General features: G+C 51.9%; 1 protein-coding gene across 1 annotated transcript in view; it reads left to right on the top strand.

Annotated features, from left to right (window-relative positions):
• Positions 1–23,049, top strand: part of PLEKHA7 (pleckstrin homology domain containing A7) — a gene marked incomplete at its 3' end in the record, with an annotated part of 239,875 nt that overhangs the window by 197,026 nt on the left and 19,800 nt on the right. Inside the window, 3 exon segments of the mRNA XM_077453687.1 lie at positions 10,137–10,611; positions 11,927–12,013; positions 16,549–16,602. Coding sequence (XP_077309813.1) covers positions 10,137–10,611; positions 11,927–12,013; positions 16,549–16,602 — 616 coding nt within the window.

The following is a 23,049-nucleotide window of genomic DNA, read 5'->3' as shown; positions in this document are numbered from 1 at the left end:
ACATTGCGTGTGATCTGTATTCTGGGCGCAGTGCGCCACCTGCAGTCATTGTGGGACATTGCGTGTGATCTGTATTCTGGGCGCAGTGCGCCACCTGCAGTCATTGTGGGACATTGCGTGTGATCTGTATTCTGGGCGCAGTGCGCCACCTGCAGTCATTGTGGGACATTGCGTGTGATCTGTATTCTGGGTGGAGTGTGCCACCTGCAGTCATTGTGGGACATTGCGTGTGATCTGTATTCTGGGCACAGTGCGCCACCTGCAGTCATTGTGGGACATTGCGTGTGATCTGTATTCTGGGTGGAGTGCGCCACCTGCAGTCATTGTGGGACATTGCGTGTGATCTGTATTCTGGGCGAAGTGCGCCACCTGCAGTCATTGTGGGACATTGCGTGTGATCTGTATTCTGGGTGGAGTGCGCCACCTGCAGTCATTGTGGGACATTGCGTGTGATCTGTATTCTGGGCGAAGTGCGCCACCTGCAGTCATTGTGGGACATTGCGTGTGATCTGTATTCTGGGCGGAGTGCGCCACCTGCAGTCATTGTGGGACATTGCGTGTGATCTGTATTCTGGGCGGAGTGCGCCACCTGCAGTCATTGTGGGACATTGCGTGTGATCTGTATTCTGGGTGGAGTGCACCACCTGCAGTCATTGTGGGACATTGCGTGTGATCTGTATTCTGGGTGGAGTGCGCCACCTGCAGTCATTGTGGGACATTGCGTGTGATCTGTATTCTGGGTGGAGTGCGCCACCTGCAGTCATTGTGGGACATTGCGTGTGATCTGTATTCTGGGTGGAGTGCACCACCTGCAGTCATTGTGGGACATTGCGTGTGATCTGTATTCTGGGTGGAGTGCGCCACCTGCAGTCATTGTGGGACATTGCGTGTGATCTGTATTCTGGGCGGAGTGCGCCACCTGCAGTCATTGTGGGACATTGCGTGTGATCTGTATTCTGGGCGCAGTGCGCCACCTGCAGTCATTGTGGGACATTGCGTGTGATCTGTATTCTGGGTGGAGTGCGCCACCTGCAGTCATTGTGGGACATTGCGTGTGATCTGTATTCTGGGTGGAGTGCGCCACCTGCAGTCATTGTGGGACATTGCGTGTGATCTGTATTCTGGGCGGAGTGCGCCACCTGCAGTCATTGTGGGACATTGCGTGTGATCTGTATTCTGGGCGGAGTGCGCCACCTGCAGTCATTGTGGGACATTGCGTGTGATCTGTATTCTGGGCGGAGTGCGCCACCTGCAGTCATTGTGGGACATTGCATGTGATCTGTATTCTGGGCGGAGTGCGCCACCTGCAGTCATTGTGGGACATTGCGTGTGATCTGTATTCTGGGCGGAGTGCGCCACCTGCAGTCATTGTGGGACATTGCGTGTGATCTGTATTCTGGGTGGAGTGCGCCACCTGCAGTCATTGTGGGACATTGCGTGTGATCTGTATTCTGGGCACAGTGCGCCACCTGCAGTCGTTGTGGGACATTGCGTGTGATCTGTATTCTGGGTGGAGTGCGCCACCTGCAGTCATTGTGGGACATTGCGTGTGATCTGTATTCTGGGTGGAGTGCGCCACCTGCAGTCATTGTGGGACATTGCGTGTGATCTGTATTCTGGGCGGAGTGCGCCACCTGCAGTCATTGTGGGACATTGCGTGTGATCTGTATTCTGGGCGCAGTGCGCCACCTGCAGTCATTGTGGGACATTGCGTGTGATCTGTATTCTGGGCGCAGTGCGCCACCTGCAGTCATTGTGGGACATTGCGTGTGATCTGTATTCTGGGTGGAGTGTGCCACCTGCAGTCATTGTGGGACATTGCGTGTGATCTGTATTCTGGGCACAGTGCGCCACCTGCAGTCATTGTGGGACATTGCGTGTGATCTGTATTCTGGGTGGAGTGCGCCACCTGCAGTCATTGTGGGACATTGCGTGTGATCTGTATTCTGGGTGGAGTGTGCCACCTGCAGTCATTGTGGGACATTGCGTGTGATCTGTATTCTGCGTGGAGTGCGCCACCTGCAGTCATTGTGGGACATTGCGTGTGATCTGTATTCTGGGTGGAGTGCGCCACCTGCAGTCATTGTGGGACATTGCGTGTGATCTGTATTCTGGGTGGAGTGCACCACCTGCAGTCATTGTGGGACATTGCGTGTGATCTGTATTCTGGGTGGAGTGCGCCACCTGCAGTCATTGTGGGACATTGCGTGTGATCTGTATTCTGGGTGGAGTGCGCCACCTGCAGTCATTGTGGGACATTGCGTGTGATCTGTATTCTGGGTGGAGTGCACCACCTGCAGTCATTGTGGGACATTGCGTGTGATCTGTATTCTGGGTGGAGTGCGCCACCTGCAGTCATTGTGGGACATTGCGTGTGATCTGTATTCTGGGTGGAGTGCGCCACCTGCAGTCATTGTGGGACATTGCGTGTGATCTGTATTCTGGGTGCAGTGCGCCACCTGCAGTCATTGTGGGACATTGCGTGTGATCTGTATTCTGGGCGGAGTGCGCCACCTGCAGTCATTGTGGGACATTGCGTGTGATCTGTATTCTGGGCGCAGTGCGCCACCTGCAGTCATTGTGGGACATTGCGTGTGATCTGTATTCTGGGTGGAGTGCGCCACCTGCAGTCATTGTGGGACATTGCGTGTGATCTGTATTCTGGGTGGAGTGCGCCACCTGCAGTCATTGTGGGACATTGCGTGTGATCTGTATTCTGGGCGGAGTGCGCCACCTGCAGTCATTGTGGGACATTGCGTGTGATCTGTATTCTGGGCGGAGTGCGCCACCTGCAGTCATTGTGGGACATTGCGTGTGATCTGTATTCTGGGCGGAGTGCGCCACCTGCAGTCATTGTGGGACATTGCATGTGATCTGTATTCTGGGCGGAGTGCGCCACCTGCAGTCATTGTGGGACATTGCGTGTGATCTGTATTCTGGGCGGAGTGCGCCACCTGCAGTCATTGTGGGACATTGCGTGTGATCTGTATTCTGGGTGGAGTGCGCCACCTGCAGTCATTGTGGGACATTGCGTGTGATCTGTATTCTGGGCACAGTGCGCCACCTGCAGTCGTTGTGGGACATTGCGTGTGATCTGTATTCTGGGTGGAGTGCGCCACCTGCAGTCATTGTGGGACATTGCGTGTGATCTGTATTCTGGGTGGAGTGCGCCACCTGCAGTCATTGTGGGACATTGCGTGTGATCTGTATTCTGGGCGGAGTGCGCCACCTGCAGTCATTGTGGGACATTGCGTGTGATCTGTATTCTGGGCGGAGTGCGCCACCTGCAGTCATTGTGGGACATTGCGTGTGATCTGTATTCTGGGTGGAGTGCGCCACCTGCAGTCATTGTGGGACATTGCGTGTGATCTGTATTCTGGGCGGAGTGCGCCACCTGCAGTCATTGTGGGACATTGCGTGTGATCTGTATTCTGGGCACAGTGCGCCACCTGCAGTCATTGTGGGACATTGCGTGTGATCTGTATTCTGGGTGGAGTGCGCCACCTGCAGACGTTGTGGGACATTGCGTGTGATCTGTATTCTGGGTGGAGTGCACCACCTGCAGTCATTGTGGGACATTGCGTGTGATCTGTATTCTGGGTGGAGTGCGCCACCTGCAGTCATTGTGGGACATTGCGTGTGATCTGTATTCTGGGCGGAGTGCGCCACCTGCAGTCATTGTGGGACATTGCGTGTGATCTGTATTCTGGGCGCAGTGCGCCACCTGCAGTCATTGTGGGACATTGCGTGTGATCTGTATTCTGGGTGGAGTGCGCCACCTGCAGTCATTGTGGGACATTGCGTATGATCTGTATTCTGGGCACAGTACGCCACCTGCAGTCATTGTGGGACATTGCGTGTGATCTGTATTCTGGGTGGAGTGCGCCACCTGCAGTCATTGTGGGACATTGCGTGTGATCTGTATTCTGGGCACAGTGCGCCACCTGCAGTCGTTGTGGGACATTGCGTGTGATCTGTATTCTGGGTGGAGTGCGCCACCTGCAGTCATTGTGGGACATTGCGTGTGATCTGTATTCTAGGCGGAGTGCGCCACCTGCAGTCATTGTGGGACATTGCGTGTGATCTGTATTCTGGGCGGAGTGCGCCACCTGCAGTCATTGTGGGACATTGCGTGTGATCTGTATTCTGGGTGGAGTGCGCCACCTGCAGTCATTGTGGGACATTGCGTGTGATCTGTATTCTGGGTGGAGTGCGCCACCTGCAGTCATTGTGGGACATTGCGTGTGATCTGTATTCTGGGCGCAGTGCGCCACCTGCAGTCATTGTGGGACATTGCGTGTGATCTGTATTCTGGGCGGAGTGCGCCACCTGCAGTCATTGTGGGACATTGCGTGTGATCTGTATTCTGGGCGGAGTGCGCCACCTGCAGTCATTGTGGGACATTGCGTGTGATCTGTATTCTGGGCGCAGTGCGCCACCTGCAGTCATTGTGGGACATTGCGTGTGATCTGTATTCTGGGTGGAGTGTGCCACCTGCAGTCATTGTGGGACATTGCGTGTGATCTGTATTCTAGGTGGAGTGCGCCACCTGCAGTCGTTGTGGGACATTGCGTGTGATCTGTATTCTGGGTGGAGTGCGCCTCCTGCAGTCATTGTGGGACATTGCGTGTGATCTGTATTCTGGGCGGAGTGTGCCACCTGCAGTCATTGTGGGACATTGCGTGTGATCTGTATTCTGGGCGGAGTGCGCCACCTGCAGTCATTGTGGGACATTGCGTGTGATCTGTATTCTGGGTGGAGTGTGCCACCTGCAGTCATTGTGTGGACATTGCGTGTGATCTGTATTCTGGGTGGAGTGCGCCACCTGCAGTCGTTGTGGGACATTGCGTGTGATCTGTATTCTGGGTGGAGTGCGCCACCTGCAGACGTTGTGGGACATTGCGTGTGATCTGTATTCTGGGTGGAGTGCGCCACCTGCAGACGTTGTGGGACATTGCGTGTGATCTGTATTCTGGGTGGAGTGCGCCACCTGCAGTCGTTGTGGGACATTGCGTGTGATCTGTATTCTGGGTGGAGTGCGCCTCCTGCAGTCATTGTGGGACATTGCGTGTGATCTGTATTCTGGGCGGAGTGCGCCACCTGCAGTCATTGTGGGACATTGCGTGTGATCTGTATTCTGCGTGGAGTGTGCCACCTGCAGTCATTGTGGGACATTGCGTGTGATCTGTATTCTAGGTGGAGTGCGCCACCTGCAGTCATTGTGGGACATTGCGTGTAATCTGTATTCTGGGTGGAGTGTGCCACCTGCAGTCGTTGTGGGACATTGCGTGTGATCTGTATTCTAGGTGGAGTGCGCCTCCTGCAGTCATTGTGGGACATTGCGTGTGATCTGTATTCTGGGTGGAGTGCGCCACCTGCAGTCATTGTGGGACATTGCGTGTGATCTGTATTCTGCGTGGAGTGTGCCACCTGCAGTCATTGTGGGACATTGCGTGTGATCTGTATTCTAGGTGGAGTGCGCCACCTGCAGTCATTGTGGGACATTGCGTGTGATCTGTATTCTGGGTGGAGTGTGCCACCTGCAGTCGTTGTGGGACATTGCGTGTGATCTGTATTCTGGGCGGAGTGCGCCACCTGCAGTCATTGTGGGACATTGCGTGTGATCTGTATTCTGGGTGGAGTGCGCCACCTGCAGTCATTGTGGGACATTGCGTGTGATCTGTATTCTGGGTGGAGTGCGCCACCTGCAGTCATTGTGGGACATTGCGTGTGATCTGTATTCTGGGTGGAGTGCGCCACCTGCAGTCATTGTGGGACATTGCGTGTGATCTGTATTCTGGGTGGAGTGCGCCACCTGCAGTCATTGTGGGACATTGCGTGTGATCTGTATTCTGGGTGGAGTGTGCCACCTGCAGGCGTTGCGGGACATTGCGTGTGATCTGTATTCTGGGTGGAGTGCGCCACCTGCAGTCATTGTGGGACATTGCGTGTGATCTGTATTCTGGGTGGAGTGCGCCACCTGCAGTCATTGTGGGACATTGCGTGTGATCTGTATTCTAGGTGGAGTGCGCCACCTGCAGTCATTGTGGGACATTGCGTGTGATCTGTATTCTGGGTGGAGTGTGCCACCTGCAGTCGTTGTGGGACATTGCGTGTGATCTGTATTCTGGGCGGAGTGCGCCACCTGCAGTCATTGTGGGACATTGCGTGTGATCTGTATTCTGGGTGGAGTGCGCCACCTGCAGTCATTGTGGGACATTGCGTGTGATCTGTATTCTGCGTGGAGTGCGCCACCTGCAGTCATTGTGGGACATTGCGTGTGATCTGTATTCTGGGTGGAGTGCGCCACCTGCAGTCATTGTGGGACATTGCGTGTGATCTGTATTCTGGGTGGAGTGCGCCACCTGCAGTCGTTGTGGGACATTGCGTGTGATCTGTATTCTGGGTGGAGTGCGCCACCTGCAGACGTTGTGGGACATTGCGTGTGATCTGTATTCTGGGTGGAGTGCGCCACCTGCAGACGTTGTGGGACATTGCGTGTGATCTGTATTCTGGGTGGAGTGCGCCTCCTGCAGTCATTGTGGGACATTGCGTGTGATCTGTATTCTGGGCGGAGTGCGCCACCTGCAGTCATTGTGGGACATTGCGTGTGATCTGTATTCTGCGTGGAGTGTGCCACCTGCAGTCATTGTGGGACATTGCGTGTGATCTGTATTCTAGGTGGAGTGCGCCACCTGCAGTCATTGTGGGACATTGCGTGTAATCTGTATTCTGGGTGGAGTGTGCCACCTGCAGTCATTGTGGGACATTGCGTGTGATCTGTATTCTGGGTGGAGTGCGCCACCTGCAGTCATTGTGGGACATTGCGTGTGATCTGTATTCTGCGTGGAGTGTGCCACCTGCAGTCATTGTGGGACATTGCGTGTGATCTGTATTCTAGGTGGAGTGCGCCACCTGCAGTCATTGTGGGACATTGCGTGTGATCTGTATTCTGGGTGGAGTGTGCCACCTGCAGTCGTTGTGGGACATTGCGTGTGATCTGTATTCTGGGCGGAGTGCGCCACCTGCAGTCATTGTGGGACATTGCGTGTGATCTGTATTCTGGGTGGAGTGCGCCACCTGCAGTCATTGTGGGACATTGCGTGTGATCTGTATTCTGGGTGGAGTGCGCCACCTGCAGTCATTGTGGGACATTGCGTGTGATCTGTATTCTGGGTGGAGTGCGCCACCTGCAGTCATTGTGGGACATTGCGTGTGATCTGTATTCTGGGTGGAGTGCGCCACCTGCAGTCATTGTGGGACATTGCGTGTGATCTGTATTCTGGGTGGAGTGTGCCACCTGCAGGCGTTGCGGGACATTGCGTGTGATCTGTATTCTGGGTGGAGTGTGCCACCTGCAGTCATTGTGGGACATTGCGTGTGATCTGTATTCTGGGTGGAGTGCGCCACCTGCAGTCATTGTGGGACATTGCGTGTGATCTGTATTCTGGGTGGAGTGTGCCACCTGCAGGCGTTGCGGGACATTGCGTGTGATCTGTATTCTGGGTGGAGTGCGCCACCTGCAGTCATTGTGGGACATTGCGTGTGATCTGTATTCTGGGTGGAGTGCGCCACCTGCAGTCATTGTGGGACATTGCGTGTGATCTGTATTCTAGGTGGAGTGCGCCACCTGCAGTCATTGTGGGACATTGCGTGTGATCTGTATTCTGGGTGGAGTGCGCCACCTGCAGTCATTGTGGGACATTGCGTGTGATCTGTATTCTGGGTGGAGTGCGCCACCTGCAGTCATTGTGGGACATTGCGTGTGATCTGTATTCTGGGTGGAGTGCGCCACCTGCAGTCGTTGTGGGACATTGCGTGTGAACTGTATTCTGGGTGGAGTGCGCCACCTGCAGTCGTTGTGGGACATTGCGTGTGATCTGTATTCTGGGCACAGTGCGCCACCTGCAGTCGTTGTGGGACATTGCGTGTGATCTGTATTTTTCATATTTGCCACACTCAATTGATTTAGATCATCAAACAAATGTTAATATTACACAAAGATAATCTGAGGAAATACAAAATGCAGTTTTTAAATGATGATTTAATTTAAGGGAAAATACTGTGCAGACCTGCCTGGCCTCTATGTGAAAAGGCTTTGGGGCTCCAGAGAACCGCGGGGAGCGCCATTATCCACAAATGGAGGAAACATGGAACGGCGGTGAACCTTCCCAGGAGTGGCCGGCCGACCAAAATCACTCCAAGAGCACAACGAGGACTCATCCAGGAGGTCATAGAAGAACCCGGATCATCATCTAAAGAACTGCAGGCCTCACTTACCTCAGGGTAAGGTCAGTGTTCATGATTCACCAATAAGAGAGCGGGCAAACATGGCGTCCATGGGAGAGCTGCAAGGCCAAAGCCACGGATGACCAAACAGAACACAAAGGCTCATCTCACATTTACCAAAAAACATCCGGATTATCCCCAAGACTGCAGATGGAGAAGTTGAAGGATTTGGAAGGTGGGGGTCCCGATACGTCTGGCATAAAACTAACACAACATTTCATAAGAAGAACATCACCCAGCAGTCACACATGGTGGTGGGGGTGGTGGAGGTGGTGGGGGATGGTCTGAAGCTGGACGACTCGCCATCATTGATGGAACCATGGATTCTACATTCTACCGGAAAATCCTGAAGGAGAATCTCCGGACATCACTTCCTGACCTAAAACGCACTTGGGTTATGCAGCAGGACAATGACCCGAAACGCACCAGAGTTCAGTCCTCCTCTGAATGCCTCAAAACCCAAAATGAAGGCATTGGAGTGGCTGCCACTTATAATAAATGAAATCATCATTTAAAAACAGCATTTTGTATTTCCTCGGATTATCTTTGTGTCATAGTCACATTTGTTTGATCTAAAGTGTGACAAAAAATAAATTAAAATCAGGAAGGGGGCAAATACTTTTTCACAGCACTGTATATGATATATATTCTAGGTAAGAGCGCCACCTGCAGTTACTTAGGGGTATTGTGTGTGTGTGTGTGTGATATGTATGGGAGGTATTTCATGATATGCATTTTGCGTATAGAGCGCCACCTGCAGCCAAAGTGGTATGTGTGATGTATTCTGCGTACAGAGCGCCACCTGCAGTTTTTATTCGTGGTAGTTTTATGATAAGAGAAGCCAGGAAGAGGTCTTACAGACTTGGCACTGACTTTGGTTATTCGGTTTTAGAAAATACATTGTATAGTGTCTTGGGTACTGTCTGGTGTATATAGGGGTTGGGTACTGTCCCGTGTCTGGGGGTTGGGCACTGTCCTGTGTCTGGGGCTTGGGTACTGTCCTGTGTCTGGGGCTTGGGTACTGTCCTGTGTCTGGGGCTTGGGTACTGTCCTGTGTCTGGGGCTTGGGTACTGTCCTGTGTCTGGGGCTTGAGTACTGTCCTGTGTCTGGGGGCTTGGGTACTGTCCTGTGTCTGGGGCTTGGGTACTGTCCTGTGTCTGGGGGCTTGGGTACTGTCCTGTGTCTGGGGGCTTGGGTACTGTCCTGTGTCTGGGGGCTTGGGTACTGTCCTGTGTCTGGGGGCTTGGGTACTGTCCTGTGTCTGGGGCTTGGGTACTGTCCTGGGGCTTGGGTACTGTCCTGGGGCTTGGGTACTGTCCTGGGGCTTGGGTACTGTCCTGTGTCTGGGGCTTGGGTACTGTCCTGTGTCTGGGGCTTGGGTACTGTCCTGTGTCTGGGGCTTGGGTACTGTCCTGTGTCTGGGGCTTGGGTACTGTCCTGTGTCTGGGGCTTGGGTACTGTCCCGTGTCTGGGGCTTGGGTACTGTCCCGTGTCTGGGGCTTGGGTACTGTCCTGTGTCTGGGGCTTGGGTACTGTCCTGTGTCTGGGGCTTGGGTACTGTCCTGTGTCTGGGGCTTGGGTACTGTCCCGTGTCTGGGGCTTGGGTACTGTCCCGTGTCTGGGGCTTGGGTACTGTCCCGTGTCTGGGGCTTGGGTACTGTCCCGTGTCTGGGGCTTGGGTACTGTCCCGTGTCTGGGGCTTGGGTACTGTCCCGTGTCTGGGGCTTGGGTACTGTCCCGTGTCTGGGGCTTGGGTACTGTCTGGGGGTTGGGTACGGTCTGGTGTCTGGGTGTTGTCCGGGGTAAATCTTCCCACTCTCACGCTCCGCTCTCCTCTTCTTTTCAGTATCGGCACAGAACACGAGAGGTACCAGACTTTGCCAAAGACCAGCAGACACCCTTCCAGCGGCTCTCCACCCCCCATCCGCAACTTGCCAAGTGACTACAAATACGCCCAGGACCGGGTCAGCCACCTGAAGATGTCCAACGAGGAACGCCAGGCCACCAAGGAGGGGATGGTGTGGCAGCTGTACGAGTGGCAGCAGAGGCAGCAGTTCAAACATGGCAGCCCCACCGGGCAGATCTGTATGGGCACTATGGACGCCACAGACCGCGTGAGAGCCAAGAGTATGTTAGACGTCCCCCGGTGTGTGTCTGTCCCTCCATCTCCCTCCGACATGCCACCGCCCGGCCCCCCCAAGATGTTCCCTCCCAGAAGACCCCACACCCCAGCGGAGAGACTGATGGTCCGGCCGGAGGAGGGGGCCATAGATGTCCCCTTTATCGGATCCCCACAGAAGAGCCGTGTCAGTGCTGTCAAGGTAAAGAGGACCTGTCTATGGTTCTTCCGTCACACACAAGTATTCCGCTCACTTACTGACCACACTGACACCCAATAAGAGCCTCCGAAAGTGTACGTGACCCCAAGAATGACCCGTGACCCCAAGAATGACCCCTCCCCCCATCTATTACATTTCCTCATAAAAGTGTTTTGTTATATCTGCTAAGAGCCCAGGGTGACCGCACAGAGGCGCGCTCCCAGGGTGACCGCACAGAGGCGCGCTCCCAGGGTGACCGCACAGACGCGCGCTCCCAGGGTGACCGCACAGACGCGCGCTCCCAGGGTGACCGCACAGACGCGCGCTCCCAGGGTGACCGCACAGACGCGCGCTCCCAGGGTGACCGCACAGACGCGCGCTCCCAGGGTGACCGCACAGACGCGCGCTCCCAGGGTGACCGCACAGACACGCGCTCCCAGGGTGACCGCACAGACGTGCGCTCCCAGGGTGACCGCGCGCTGCCAGGGTGACCGCACAGACACGCGCTGCCAGGGTGACCGCACAGACACACGGTCTCAGAGTGACCGCACAGACACGCGCTGCCAGGGTGACCGCACAGACACGCGCTGCCAGGGTGACCGCACAGACACGCGCTGCCAGGGTGACCGCACAGACACGCGCTGCCAGGGTGACCGCACAGACATTTTGTATCACTATGGGGAGAATTTACTAAAACTTTTGTTCAATTAAGCTTAGAAAATAAAAGATAGAAGCTGATTGGTTGCTATGCACAGCTGCTCTAGCTTAGGGGTCTGTATTGCTGAGGTTCTGTAATGGGGAGTCTGTGTACATACAATGGGGTCTGCATTGCTGCCCCCCCCCCCCCCCCCAGGATCCCATACTGTATTGTGGGTCATGGTACATTGTATATACAGTATAGGATCCTCGGGGGGGGGGGGGCGATCAATGCAGAGCCTATTCTGTATATACAGAGTGACATGACCCCCAATACATTATGGGATCCTGGGGGTGGTGGGGGGGGGGCAGCAATGCAGATCCTATTCTGTATGTACACACCGTATATACAGAATAGGGTCTGCATTGTTCCCTAGGATCCTATACTGTATTGGAGGCTGTGTCATGCTGTATATACAGAATGGGGTCTGGGGGTCTCCCCAAGATCCTATATTGTACTTGGGGTCATGTCCTGCTGCTGCATACATACAATGGGGTCTGTATTGATCGGGGTCTGTCTGCCATCTCTGAACCCCCTGTGGAGGTTTTTGGTCTCTGTATGCAGTTCTCAGCCCCGCCCACTAGGTGGCGTCTCACTCTGCCTCTTTCTTTCTCCCTCCAGTCTGCAGCGCACGTGGATCGTCGCTCCATGCCGTCCATGGGATATATGACACACACTGTAAGTGCCCCCAGTTTACATGGCAAGTCGGTAAGAGCTTTTCCTCATCCTCTTATTTTGGCATTTTGTAGTTTCTGTTAAAAAAAAATGTCCTTCCAAATTCCTGTCCAGTTCTTCCTCATAGTAACAGAGAACTTTCCCTTTAAAACTGAGGCGATTCTGAGGTCTTAGAGAGACCCGAGTCCCTGGGTGGCGGAGTTGGGCGCTGAGGGGGGACTGGCGGTGACCTGTGTCTAATCTCCTCTCACAATGTTCTGAATGCCTGCAGCCCGAAGAGATAACTTTATTCCTCATTCGATTAAGGCGACACCAGGCCCAGCTGGCTACTATCCGAAATTACACAATGGCCAAATTAAAGCAGCATCAGCCGACCTGTCCCCACTACCAGGTCAGCTGGGAAGTGTTTGTGGTGCCCCATCCTGCCCTGCGCTCACCTGGCTGTGTGTTCCCGCCGCATGCCTGCCCATCGCTCCCATGTACGGTGCATACCCCGCCACCCTCCCCCCATGTGCTTCCTCCTATTGTCACTGTATTCCAATATTACTGGGTGAGAGCGCGCCCCCTACTGTCCCTGACAACTTCTGACAATCCCTACCTTTGTGTCTCTGCCCCTCCCACAATGGGGAGATTTCCCCCCGTAGTTTGTGTCTCTGCCCCTCCCACAATGGGGAAATTTCCTCCAGTAGTTTGTGTCTATGCCCCTCCCACAATGGGGAGATTTCCCCCCGTAGTTTGTGTCTCTGCCCATCCCACAATGGGGAAATTTCCTCCAGTAGTTTGTGTCTCTGCCCCTCCCACAATGGGGAGATTTCCCCCCCGTAGTTTGTGTCTCTGCCCCTCCCACAATGGGGAGATTCCCTGCTCCTGGAAAAGAGGAGGAGGGAGCCGAGCTGCCAACATAATTTGGCGCGGTCCGGTCTCCCGGAAGTGAGTACAGGGTACTTGTCGAAGTCGGGTATCTGCGTTCAGCGGTACGCCGTGTCCTGAGATAACCCGGAGCCGGCGCTCGTCTCACCGCCATCCTTACAGATTGAATTAGTGAGACCCGCAGTGCAGCCGCCATCCGGCTCAGTGTCCGATATGAAATCCCTTGGGGGTTCCAGGGACGGGCGCTACGCGGCTCCTTGGCCTTTCCCGTAAAGTGATTGTTTCATTTATTTGGATAGAAAATGAGAATGAGGCGCAGACAGAATTCATGAGTATCGCTGGACAATCAATACTAGTCATGTGACCCCCCTCAATCAGTACTAGTTATGTGACCCCCCCCCATGAATACTAGTCATGTGACCCCCCTCAATACCAGTCATGTGACCCCCCCTCAATCAATACCAGTCATGTGACCCCCCATGCATACTAGTCATGTGACCCCCCAATCAATGCTAGTCATGTGACCTCCCCTAATCAATGCTAGTCATGTGATCCCCCTGATCAATACTAGTCATGTGACCCCCTGATCAATACTAGTCATGTGACCCCCTGATCAATACTAGTCATGTGACCCCCTGATCAATACTAGTCATGTGACCCCCTGATCAATACTAGTCACGTGATCCCCCTGATCAATACTAGTCACGTGATCCCCCTGATCAATACTAGTCATGTGACCCCCTGATCAATACTAGTCATGTGACCCCCTGATCAATACTAGTCATGTGACCCCCTGATCAATACTAGTCATGTGATCCCCTGATCAATACTAGTCATGTGACCCCCTGATCAATACTAGTCATGTGACCCCCTGATCAATACTAGTCATGTGACCCCCTGATCAATACTAGTCATGTGACCCCCTGATCAATACTAGTCATGTGACCCCCTGATCAATACTAGTCATGTGACCCCCTGATCAATACTAGTCATGTGACCCCCTGATCAATACTAGTCACGTGATCCCCCTGATCAATACTAGTCACGTGATCCCCCTGATCAATACTAGTCACGTGACCCCCTGATCAATACTAGTCATGTGACCCCCCCTAATCAATGCTAGTCATGTGACCCCCCTAATCAATGCTAGTTATGTGACCCCCCTAATCAATGCTAGTTATGTGACCCCCCTAATCAATGCTAGTCATGTGACCCCCCTAATCAATGCTAGTTATGTGACCCCCCTAATCAATGCTAGTCATGTGACTCCCCCTAATCAATGCTAGTCATGTGACCCCCCTAATCAATGCTAGTCATGTGACCCCCCTAATCAATGCTAGTTATGTGACCCCCCTAATCAATGCTAGTCATGTGACTCCCCCTAATCAATGCTAGTCATGTGACTCCCCCTAATCAATGCTAGTCATGTGACTCCCCCTAATCAATGCTAGTCATGTGACCCCCTGATCAATACTAGTCACGTGATCCCCCTGATCAATACTAGTCATGTGATCCCCCTGATCAATACTAGTCATGTGATCCCCCTGATCAATACTAGTCACGTGATCCCCCTGATCAATACTAGTCATGTGACCCCCCCTAATCAATGCTAGTCATGTGACCCCCCTAATCAATGCTAGTCATGTGACCCCCCTAATCAATGCTAGTCATGTGACTCCCCCTAATCAATGCTAGTCATGTGACCCCCCTAATCAATGCTAGTTATGTGACCCCCCTAATCAATGCTAGTTATGTGACCCCCCTAATCAATGCTAGTTATGTGACCCCCCTAATCAATGCTAGTCATGTGACCCCCCCTAATCAATGCTAGTCATGTGACCCCCCTAATCAATGCTAGTTATGTGACCCCCCTAATCAATGCTAGTCATGTGACTCCCCCTAATCAATGCTAGTCATGTGACCCCCCCTCAATACCAGTCATGTGACCCCCCTAATCAATACTAGTCATGTGACCCCCCTCAATCAATACTAGTCATGTGACCTGATGAGGGCAATTATTGGGACTTGGAGTGATATTGTGCCCCGGGAGGGGGGAGGGTCACACAGTCCCATCCCTATGATAATCAGGGGGTGGGGACTGTGAGTGAGGCCGTCCCAGAAAAATAAATTGGTGAAAATAATTGGAATGTATTGATTGCCATCGGGGTACAAAATACATCATGTAACTTGGATATCACATGATGTAGCAAACGATCGCTTTCCAGAGCGCACCAATCACACGCCGCGGGTAAAACCGTGGTAAATAGTGATGTCTGCAAAACCTCTGACCTCACCGATCCGGAGACGCGGCATTGAGCGTCGGCTTGTAAGGCTAAATGTATATTGATGAAGAAGTCCCGCCCCCTCGCCGTCCCCCCTTCTAGAATATACAATGATCCCCCCCAGAGCAGGAGCTGTGACCCCCTCCCCCGCTATCCCCATCCCCCGCTATCCCGCGTCCCCTCATCTCCCCCCCAGGTTTGGCTTTTACTGATTATCATGGCGGCCTCTGCATGGCGACTTCCTTCATCTGCTGCATGACGTCACCTTTATAATGTATATATTATACAATCAATACCAACTTCCAGTGTACACCCAGAATATACCAGAGGGGGCGCTATACAGGGATATACGCTGTACACTGTATGTGTGTATATATATATATATATACACAGTATGTGACAAAAGTAAGTACGCCCCTCAGTAACATTTCTTCTCTCTTTTCATGTGACAACACTGAAGAAATGACACTTGTCTACAATGTAAAGTAGTGAGTGTACAGCTTGTATAACAGTGTAAATTTCCTGTCCCCTCAAAATAACTCAACACACAGCCATTAATGTCTAAACCGCTGGCAACAAAAGTCAGGACACCCCTAAGGGAAAATGTCCAAATTGGGCCCAATTAGCCATTTTCCCTCCCCCCGGTGTCATGTGACTTATTAGTGTTACAAGGTCTCAGGTGTGAATGGGGAGCAGGTGTGTTACATTTGGTGTTATCGCTCTCACTCTCTCATACTGGTCACTGGAAGTACAACAAGGCACCCAAATGTCACTGAGGGGTGTACTTACTTTTGTCAGATACTGTGTGTGCGTGTGTGTGTGTATATATAATACACACACACACACACACACACACACACAACCCCCCCCCCTCATATACATCGATCAGCCATAACATTCTGACCACTGACAGGTGAAGGGATGACATTGATGATCTGGTTACAGTGGCACATGAAATCGGGTGGGATATACAACGAAGCAAGTGAACATGTTGTCCCTGAAGTTGGTCATCACAGGGTGTTGTGTATGGGGCGGTGTAGCTGCAGACCGGTCAGGGTGTCTACAGCCAATAGCGCCTACAATGGGGACGTGACATCAGAACTGGAGGAAGGAGCAATGGAAGGTGGCCTGGTCTGATGAATGGTGGGTGGCCCCGGGATGCCGGATGAGAAGGAGACAAGCTGGTGATGATTTGTCTAGTGGAAGGGGGGGGGGGGGGGCCTCCTCCATACAGGGTGGTCACAATGTTCTGGCTGATCGGTGTATATATACTTTGTATATGAATATATTCTGGTCTGTACATTGCTGAGCTGTCAGTAATACAGGTGCTGTATATACATGATGTGTGGTATATGTGTATAGGGGCCCCGGGGCCCCGTCTGTGATCTCTCTGTAATGTCTTGTCTTCTCTCGGAGGCGGATGACACCTACATACAGCTGAAGAAGGAGTTGGAGTATTTAGACCTGAAGGTAAGTCCTCGTCTCCAATGTCTTCATGAGATTCCGATTCATTTTACAGCCTTGTGAAATCATCTGGTGGCCCTGAGGAGTCTGATGTGGGGGCCCCGTGTAGAGTGAAGGATTCTGGGAGGGGACTGTGTTTGAGAGTCCTTTGTAGGTGACCAGAACCCTCTACAGCCCAATCCATCCCCTGAAATATCACCTCTGTGACTGTCCTCAGTGGGGGGAGGAAATACAATTACTTGGGGGTCCCAGAACAATGACACCCTGACACTTGGGGGTCCCAGAACAATGACACCCTGACACTTGGGGGTCCCAGAACAATGACACCCTGACACTTGGGGGTCCCAGAACAATGACACCCTGACACTTGGGGGTCCCAGAACAATGACACCCTGACACTTGGGGGTCCAGAACAATGACACCCTGACACTTGGGGGTCCAGAACAATGACACACTGACACTTGGGGGTCCAGAACAATGACACCCTGACACTTGGGGGTCTCCAGAACAATGACACCCTGACACTTGGGGGTCTCCAGAACAATGACACCCTGACACTTGGGGGTCCAGAACAATGACACCCTGACACTTGGGGGTCCCAGAACAATGACACACTGACACTTGGGGGTCTCCAGAACAATGACACCCTGACACTTGGGGGTCCAGAACAATGACACCCTGACACTTGGGGGTCCCAGAACAATGACACACTGACACTTGGGGGTCCAGAACAATGACACCCTGACACTTGGGGGTCTACAGAACAATGACACACCGACACTTGGGGGTCTCCAGAACAATGACATACCGACACTTGGGGGTCTCCAGAACAATGACACCCTGACACTTGGGGGTCCCAGAACAATGACACACCGACACTTGGGGGTCTCCAGAACAATGACACCCTGACACTTGGGGGTCCCAGAACAATGACACCCCGACACTTGGGAGACCCAGAACAATGACACCCTGACACTTGGGGGTCTCCAGAACAATGACACACTGACACTTGGGGGTCTCCAGAACAATGACACCCTGACACTTGGGGGTCCCAGAACAATGACACACTGACACTTGGGGGTCCAGAACAATGACACACTGACACTTGGGGGTCCAGAACAATGACACCCCGACACTTGGGGGTCTCCAGAACAATGACACCCCGACACTTGCGGGTCCCCAGAACAATGACACCCTGACACTTGGGGGTCCCAGAACAATGACACCCTGACACTTGGGGGTCTCCAGAAAAATGACACCCTGACACTTGGGGGTCCAGAACAATGACACCCTGACACTTGGGGGTCCCAGAACAATGACACCCTGACACTTGGGGGTCTCCAGAAAAATGACACCCTGACACTTGGGAGACCCAGAACAATGACACCCTGACACTTGGGAGACCCAGAACAATGACACCCTGACACTTGGGGGTCCCAGAACAATGACACCCTGACACTTGGGGGTCCCAGAACAATGACACACTGACACTTGGGGGTCCCAGAACAATGACACCCTGACACTTGGGGTCCCAGAACAATGACACCCTGACACTTGGGGGTACCCAGAACAATGACACCCTGACACTTGGGGGTCCCCAGAACAATGACACACTGACACTTGGGGGTCCATACAGAAGTGTGAGCTCCTCTGAGTTGGACTGGGGGGAGGGGGATGGGGTTTAGTCCCCCATATTTCCTGTTGAGTTCTGAGGATTTGGGGGTGTCCTCGGTCAGATTTGGGGGTCTCTGGGCAGACTGTGACTCTCTCCTGGTTTGTCGGATTCTGGTAACATGTAACTTTTAATTTGGAACAGATAAAATATAATGAGCCTCTGATCAACTTGGTTCACAGTGTTCTAAGGAACTCCACCCCGGGGTACCGAACGAGCATTAACGTAAGCCGCCAGTCCCGCCCCCGCTGTGACCATTTCATGGCTTTGTGCGCGCGGCACGCCGCTAGTTAGAGATGCAGCTGCTGCCGTCTTTGACTCGCTTATCATAGGTTTTTTTTATTTCTGGTTGTCGTGTTTTTTTCTTTGTTTTTTTTTTTTTTTTTTTGTATTTTTAGTTCCTCTAGATATATTTTTTTGGCTTGCAATGGCATTCAGTCTGCTTGCAAATAAACATCATTGTGTTCCGTGTATTATTGGGAAATGTAGAGTGTCAGCTTTGGGACAAGGGCTTGCTAACATGACGCTAACACAGAAGGATCAGGAACTCGGATTACATCCCAGCGACCTCTGACCTTTACAGGAAGTCCAAGATGTATATTATAAAGTGTTCTACAATGTACACTGTGACATCATAATATTATATGGATCGGGGGGGGGGGGGCAGCCTTTGAGAGGCGGAGATCTACCTGGACAACATGGAAGAGATCAAAGATCACCAGAGGGTGCGTCACACTTTAAAAAAAAGATATACCCCCGCCCACTGTAGTGTCCTCTGCCCCCCCCCCCCCCATAGCAGTGTCCTCTGCCCCCCAAAGATGTCTCCTATATCTCTCATAGCAGTGTCCTGTTTCCTCCACAGCCATGTTCTACCCCCCCCCCCCACACACACAGTACTGACCTCAGCCCCTTTTTTTATCACCCACCCCCACAGTAGTGTGCTCTGCCCCCCTCCCCCAGTAGTAAGCTCTGCCAATCTGCGCCCTCCCCCCCCCCCCACACACACAGTGTCCTCCTCTGGTATGGGGAGTGGCACATAGTGCGGGTTAGCAAAGCAGGGGCGTGGTCGCAATCCACCCGTCACCTGCTCACGGTTAATAGGTAGAGTGCGATCAGCGGTTTGCTGACCCCCAATATAGAGTACAATGTAACATTCCACTATTTATATAGAGTACAATGTAACATTCCACTATTATTATATAGAGTACAATGTAACATTCCGCTATTATATAGAGTACAATGTAACATTCCGCTATTATATAGAGTACAATGTAACATTCCGCTATTATATAGAGTACAATGTAACATTCCACTATTATATAGAGTACAATGTAACATTCCGCTATTATATAGAGTACAATGTAACATTCCACTATTATATAGAGTACAATGTAACATTCCGCTATTATAGAGTACAATGTAACATTCCACTATTATATAGAGTACAATGTAACATTCCACTATTATATAGAGTACAATGTAACATTCCACTATTATATAGAGTACAATGTAACATTCCACTATTATATAGAGTACAATGTAACATTCCGCTATTATATAGAGTACAATGTAACATTCCGCTATTATATAGAGTACAATGTAACATTCCGCTATTATATAGAGTACAATGTAACATTCCGCTATTATATAGAGTACAATGTAACATTCCACTATTATATAGAGTACAATGTAACATTCCACTATTATATAGAGTACAATGTAACATTCCACTATTATATAGAGTACAATGTAACATTCCGCTATTATATAGAGTACAATGTAACATTCCGCTATTATATAGAGTACAATGTAACATTCCGCTATTATATAGAGTACAATGTAACATTCCGCTATTATATAGAGTACAATGTAACATTCCGCTATTATATAGAGTACAATGTAACATTCCGCTATTATATAGAGTACAATGTAACATTCCGCTATTATATAGAGTACAATGTAACATTCCACTATTATATAGAGTACAATGTAACATTCCACTATTATATAGAGTACAATGTAACATTCCACTATTATATAGAGTACAATGTAACATTCCACTATTATATAGAGTACAATGTAACATTCCGCTATTATATAGAGTACAATGTAACATTCCGCTATTATATAGAGTACAATGTAACATTCCACTATTATATAGAGTACAATGTAACATTCCACTATTATATAGAGTACAATGTAACATTCCACTATTATATAGAGTACAATGTAACATTCCACTATTATATAGAGTACAATGTAACATTCCACTATTATATAGAGTACAATTGCTCAGCTAAGTCAGACTAAAGCATGGTTTTTAGCCCGTTATTAGATACTATTATCGCCCGTCCTCTGAGGTTCGGCATGTACCAACTGTAGGTGTAAATAGACTCTCCAGGCCAGGGGCGGCACTGCAAATCACGGGGCCCCATAGCAAAATTAAGATAGGCTTCTGTGGCGAGCAGCTGTCAGTGACAGTTATTGTAACATAAAGAACTCCTATATTAGCCGGGTTCACATCTATTCTGGTGCGGGGCCTGCGTGTGTGTGCGCTGGGGGGCTGCGTGTGTGTGCGCTGGGGGGCTGCGTGTGTGTGCGCTGGGGGGCTGCGTGTGTGTGCGCGCAGTGTGTGTGGAGGCAGTGCGGGCGCTGCGTGCGCGTGTGTGTGTGAGCAATCACGCGGGGTGGGGGCCTGCGTGTGACACTGGGTATAAATCGCACACCATCCTGCTCCTGCAGCAAAAACAAGCAGCTGTTTATCAGATGCGTTGGGGGGCCTCTGGAGTTCCTAATAGCACCCCTAAGCAGAGGGAGACTTGACACAAAGGCAGGTGCATGGAAACCGCATAGAAGGGAATTCAGCCTTAGGAACCGTCAGCTGGAAATGTCAGACTACACCAGTGGGGGGCAGTGCTGAGGATTGGAGTAGTGATAATAGTAATAGTCACATTTACATCCTTTTTCCTGCACAGAGGATGATCTGTGACTAATCCTGAGCTCTGACCTCATCCCTTCTATACTGGAGACATCCTCCCTGATAGGCCCCCTCCTTCTCCAGGGCCCCATAGTAGAGACATGGGCTGCTCTGGCCACTGTTGCACCTGTGCTCCCGGGGTCCAGGTATGACTCCTCCTGTGTACACTCTGGATGTCCAGTATGATGCCAGGAGAGAATACAACCCAGAAATTGAGGACCAAGTCAGGTTTTGTAATAAAATTTTGCCTTTAATGCTATTGGCTGGCCCTGGGGAGGGATACCTCCCCCTCTGGATGCTGCAGGCACAGAGTGGATTTTGTCACTTTCCATATAGAAAGGTGGGTGTGGGGCGGAGTGTTTCCATATAGAGGGGAGGATGGGGGCGGAGTGTTTCCATATAGAGGGGAGGATGGGGGGGAGTGTTTCCATATAGAGAGGTGGGTGGGGGGCGGAGTGTTTCCATATATAGAGGGGTGGGTGTGCGGACGGAGTGTTTCCATATAGAGAGGTGGGTGAGGGGTGGAGTGTTTCCATTTATAGAGGTGGTTGAGGGGCGGGGTGTTTCTATTTATAGAGGTGGGTGGGGGCGGAGTATTTCTATTTATAAAGGTGGGTGTGGGGGCGGAGTGTTTCCATTTATAGAGGTGGGTGAGGGGCGGAGTGTTTCTATTTATAGAGGTGGGTGTGGGGCGGAGTGTTTCCATATATAGGTGGGTGTGGGGCGGAGTGTTTCCATATAGAGAGGTGGGTGTGGGGGGCGGAGTGTTTCCATATAGAGAGGTGGGTGGGGGGCGGAGTGTTTCCATAAAGAGGTGGGTGAGGGGCGGAGTGTTTCTATTTATAGAGGTGGGTGGGGGGGCGGAGTGTTTCCATATAGAGGTGGGTGTGGGGCGGAGTGTTTCCATATAGAGGTGGGTGAGGGGCGGAGTGTTTCCATTTATAGAGGTGGGTGAGGCGCGGAGTGTTTCCATTTATAGAGGTGGGTGAGGCGCGGAGTGTTTCCATATAGAGGTGGGTGTGGGGCGGAGTGTTTCCACTTATAGAGGTGGGTGCGGGCGGAGTGTTTCCATATAGAGAGGTGGGTGTGGGGCGGAGTGTTTCCATATAGAGGTGGGTGAGGCGCGGAGTGTTTCCATATAGAGGTGGGTGTGGGGGGCGGAGTGTTTCCATTTATAGAGGTGGGTGTGGGGTGGAGTGTTTCCGTTTATAGAGGTGGGTGTGGGGCAGAGTGTTTCTATTTATAGAGGTGGGTGCGGGCGGAGTGTTTCCATATAGAGAGGTGGGTGTGGGGCGGAGTGTTTCCATATAGAGGTGGGTGTGGGGCGGAGTGTTTCCGTTTATAGAGGTGGGTGAGGGGCGGAGTGTTTCCGTTTATAGAGGTGTGTGTGTGGCGGAGTGTTTCCATATAGAGAGGTGGGTGAGGGGCGGAGTGTTTCCACTTATAGAGGTGGGTGTGGGGCAGAGTGTTTCTATTTATAGAGGTGGGTGCGGGCGGAGTGTTTCCATATAGAGAGGTGGGTGTGGGGCGGAGTGTTTCCGTTTATAGAGGTGGGTGAGGGGCGGAGTGTTTCCGTTTATAGAGGTGGGTGGGGGGCGGAGTGTTTCCGTTTATAGAGGTGGGTGAGGGGCGGAGTGTTTCCGTTTATAGAGGTGGGTGTGGGGCGGAGTGTTTCTATTTATAGAGGTGGGTGTGGGGGGCGGAGTGTTTCTATTTATAGAGGTGGGTGTGGGGCGGAGTGTTTCTATTTATAGAGGTGGGTAGGGGGCGGAGTGTTTCTATTTATAGAGGTGGGTGTGGGGGG

Source organism: Lithobates pipiens, unplaced genomic scaffold (genome assembly GCF_037356315.1).
Source record: "Lithobates pipiens isolate NorthernLeopardFrog02 unplaced genomic scaffold, aLitPip1_a1.2 Scaffold_24, whole genome shotgun sequence".
Taxonomy (NCBI): Eukaryota; Metazoa; Chordata; class Amphibia; order Anura; family Ranidae; genus Lithobates; species Lithobates pipiens.
This window is presented reverse-complemented; position numbering and strand designations above follow the sequence as displayed.